This window comes from Brassica napus, chromosome C8 (assembly GCF_020379485.1).
Source record: "Brassica napus cultivar Da-Ae chromosome C8, Da-Ae, whole genome shotgun sequence".
Taxonomy (NCBI): Eukaryota; Viridiplantae; Streptophyta; class Magnoliopsida; order Brassicales; family Brassicaceae; genus Brassica; species Brassica napus.
Window position 1 is genome coordinate 45,625,641 of NC_063451.1, and position 4,308 is coordinate 45,629,948.

At 35.6% G+C, this 4,308-nt stretch overlaps 1 protein-coding gene across 1 annotated transcript; it reads right to left on the reverse strand.

Moving 5' to 3' along the window:
• On the reverse strand, window positions 1–1,260 carry LOC106414792 (ethylene-responsive transcription factor WIN1). Its single transcript, XM_013855372.3, has 2 exons — window positions 817–1,260; window positions 1–578 (listed from the first exon to the last, which is right to left on the reverse strand). Exons 1-2 carry the CDS (start codon window positions 894–896, stop codon window positions 86–88), a joined length of 573 nt encoding a protein of 190 aa, XP_013710826.1. The 5' UTR covers window positions 897–1,260; the 3' UTR covers window positions 1–85.
• Between the last annotated feature and the right edge of the window lie 3,048 nt (window positions 1,261–4,308).

The window sequence follows — 4,308 nt, forward strand, 5'->3', positions numbered from 1 at the left end:
TATAAACATTAGGGTATAATTGATAATTATGGCTGTAAATCAGCAATACAATATGTTTATATTACATATAAGCAAATACTATTATTTAGTTTGTATTGAGAAGCTCCTCTATCATTTGCAAAGCAACCTTCTCTTCCTCGTCCATTGTACCTTCTTCTTCGCCGCCGCCAACCTCAGTGGCCAGACCAACATCGTCTAGTGAAGCTTTTCTAGTAGGCTCATGGGAGGGGCCAGCGGGGCCAAGCTCCACCGTCATGACCCAACTGGAATCAGACTTGGAACCGGCGCGTTTCTGCCAAACACCAATGTGGGAGCTGGTCGTGTCAAGACGGAGGCAGGTGAGTGATGGAGAAGAAGACTTGCAGCATTTCCTCAGTTTGGCGCTGAGGATGGAAGAGAGTGATGAAGATGCAGAGGCTGAAGTGTCGGTTTTGCTCTCAGACGTGTCTATGGTGCTGTTGTTCTTCAGGGGGAAGTTGGTATTGGCGTTGCGGCCGCTAATTAAAACGGCGGCCTCGTCGTAGGCTCTTGCTGACTCCTCCGCAGTCTCAAACGTCCCCAGCCAAATCCTCCTTTTCCTTTCTCCATTTATCATGCATATTATAGAATTTAGTCCGTATTATAAGCAGTAAGTTAACCAAATATAAGAAGCTAAAACTACAGAGATACTAAAACGGAGTTCATATGCTAACTAAAGAGAGGAAAGCATGTAATATATATGTTTGAGTGTGTGTGTTTGGTTATGTACTTGAATGCATCAGAAAGGGGAAATAAATGAACAACGCAGAAAAAATGGTAAAGAAAGAAGAATGGTACAAGAGAGGATGACGAATCTCAGCGACCCATGAACCCCAATGGCGCTGCCTGACACCTCTGAACTTCTTCGTCTGTACCATTCTTACTTACTTTGTGTTCTCTGTCAGAGAGAAGAGTAGGAATTCTTGATGACGAGTATTATATGCATGATGAAAGTTTGGTAAATGGTAATGTTGTATATTTATATACATAGGTTAAATTTTGGTGGATGAAAAGGGTTGTACTTGTTCTTACTCTTATTACATTTTACGCACTCTCGAAATTCTATAAGAGAGAGAGAGAGCGTGTGAGAATTTAGTTGGAGTTGTTGGTACCGAGTGATTGCTAATGTTAAGAGATATAAGGGTAAACGATTTTACATTTCAAAGGTTGGGTCGTATTTTTTTTTTTTTTGATCAAAGGTTGGGTCGTATATATATGTAGAAAATGCACAAGTTATAAAGAGCATCACATGGCCGTGTACATTGTTTTTAGCATAGCTACGTACATCCTAATCAATTGTCCACATCACATATATATATATAGCTAGGTACGTACTACGCCTCTCTCCGTTTAATTTGATGCTTGCTTATATTTGTATACAACTTCATACGTACGTATGCCTTTTGTGTTCACCATTATTTGCAAATTTTTAAGATTAAGGTGCAGCGGCAACTAAGACCAAACATCATTATGTATTAATGTTTTATTACATACTTGTATGTCTGTTAACAACCAACACTAACCATCGTCCAAAATTAGCAACAACATATTCCAGTCATATGTACATACATGAAATTCTCTGCATCTTAATGTAAATATTAATACCTAAATGTTATATATCGATCGTTTTTTTATTTGGCACATATATCGATCGTTATAAGCCTCAGTTAGGCCGTAAGTGTGAGTAAACTTAATATTATATAACAAGCGCCGGGAAAAGTGGTTGTTCACTCACGATCAAATATAACACATGCGAATATGCGATATACATCACAAGAACAAGTTAAAAGTAAAAGAAGGACAAAAATAAAGAAAGGGTGGTCCATATACAATATGTTTATGGAGCAATTAGTAGAAGATTTTGTGAAAGATATTCAACTGATTACAATAGCTTGTGCCTGAGCCCTAACTGTTGGGTTGTGTCCGAATTAAGGCTGTTTAGTTGTTAATCTTTTATATATTAAAGCGCAAGTCGCCTGACGAATCATCAGATAATGTCACGGGGAATCTTTTAAAAAAAAATTAAGAAAAATAATTTAAACAAAATAAAGCTGACAAGAGAAAAAACAGAAACCATATAACAGTTTTTTTAAACAAGCCACACGACGACGAATGACCCTTTTTGTTTGTGCAACACCAATGACCCTTCTTCTTTGTCCATGATCTTTTTTTCATTACTTTAAAATCTCTCCGATTCCAAACTGATCGAAAACAAAGAATACTAAACGCCTATGATTCTTTTTTCATTTCAATATTCTAATTCATAATTGGAGCCATATGGAATGTTTCGATCTAATGCATAGTACAATTTATATCTAATCAGATTTCAGCAACCCATATTTTCCAGTGACACTATCTCCCTTCTTTGTATATATTTGTTAGCTTCAGCGGGGCATTACATGCTTTAAGAAGGTTTCTGAAAGAGTGGATTGGTGGATATGAATTGCTGGAGGTTCAATTGGATCAAAGAGACTATAGGAGAAAAAACATGAAAGAAGAGGAAGATATAAAACATACAGACGCTGATGCAAACGTGGTAACTGGGAAAGTTTTTTTTTTGTTTACATTTAAAAAAAAAATTTGCGTTTCCATAAAGACACATTGTTTTCCTACTGTACAATAGGTTTTACATCAAAATGTGGATTGAAAACATCTTTAAAGATAATGTGGTTAGTATAGTTTACTTTGATACTTTTTTCTATTTTTTTAATGTTTTAGATATTCGATAAGAAAATTGATTTATGTATGGTCATAGGAGCAAGAGTAACACGAAGTCTTGGAGATGGCAAAACCCATATGAAGGGGTAATTAAATTCTATGACAAAATTAACAGAGGTATATTTTTGCAACTATATTTTTGTATTATTGCAGTCTTTGCAATACATAATTTGTGATTTTCAGATGTCTAATACGCATGCAATGATAAAGAAATTAATTTTTCCACTCTACTGCATCATTAAAACAATCAAATTTGTCAATGATTTTATTGAAACCTCTGTTCTCGAAATATCTATACATGTCACTTTTGATTATAAATAAATAAACTTTGTTTTTATTTGTAAGCAAAATAACTTTCATGCGTAGCATGGGATCAATATTATAAGCAAAATGAGAACACTGTTTGCAAGTGAAGGGATATTATAAATTCAGTTATGTCCCAATCTTTTTTGTAGGCACTATGTATCATAAAGAAATCCCGTCCAGTAGAGAAGGTAATAGATTCTACAAACTTTACAGTTCTATCTTTGCTTTTTCATAATTTCGATTCAAATTCTTATTACAAACTAGCTTTAAGTTGTATTTTCCTCACAAGTATTGATCTTCATTGTATCTTATATTTTAATAAATTCTTTACCATATGTAGTAGTAGTAGTACGGTACAGAACACTAAGTACGCTAAATTCATCTTAATTTTGATATCAAATTTAAGGAATTTTTTACCCGTACTTAGTACGGGACAGAACACTAGTCTGATATCTATTTCGTTTGATTTTTTGAGCAAACATCTTTAACGTAATGTATGCTTATATTTAAATGTAGATACTATAGTATTATACATTTTTGGTTTCTTGGTGCTAATCAATGTTCTAAAACGCAGCCGTCTTGGCGATTACGCGTCCGACTATATGGTGATCGGAGACTCACCGCCGCGAAGAGGGGCAAATCGGAGGCTTGAGGCGGTGCGACGAGTTTCTTCCGCCTTTACCGTAGAATAGGAAAAAGCGCCGAGTAATAGCTCCGAACCGAGTCAACCCAATCTCAAAAATCTAGCATTTCAGATCTTAATCTCACATCCGAGCTAGCTCTGACCACCGTAATACCAGATTACGGTGTTCACACTGCGTTTGGGCAATAGAGAGAGGATAGGTCGAAGAAATTTACAGATGCGTAGAAACTGTAATAAATATTTGAGGAAGAAGAAGACTTATTTACAAGTCTATCATCCATTAAAGACAAAAAAAAAATATAAAAAGAACAAAAATGAACAAAACACAATTCGAAGTCGGAATGAATTGAAACCAAATCTCTTTATTGTCCACTACGCCACATTTACAAATTAGTTATCTAACCAAATTTAAATTGATTAATTATATAATTATACATTATATCGAAATGCACCTGTAAAAAGCTTAAAAACTAGGCTCCGCGTATACCCTGCTTAATCCCCGATTTTTTAGTAACTCGCTAGGCCCGAAGTTGCCGCCCGACTAACGCCTAGCGTAATTCCTAACAGGGGTGCTAATATGGTTATGCGTGGCTGGTTAGTGGTTATCATATAGGGTCCCCACT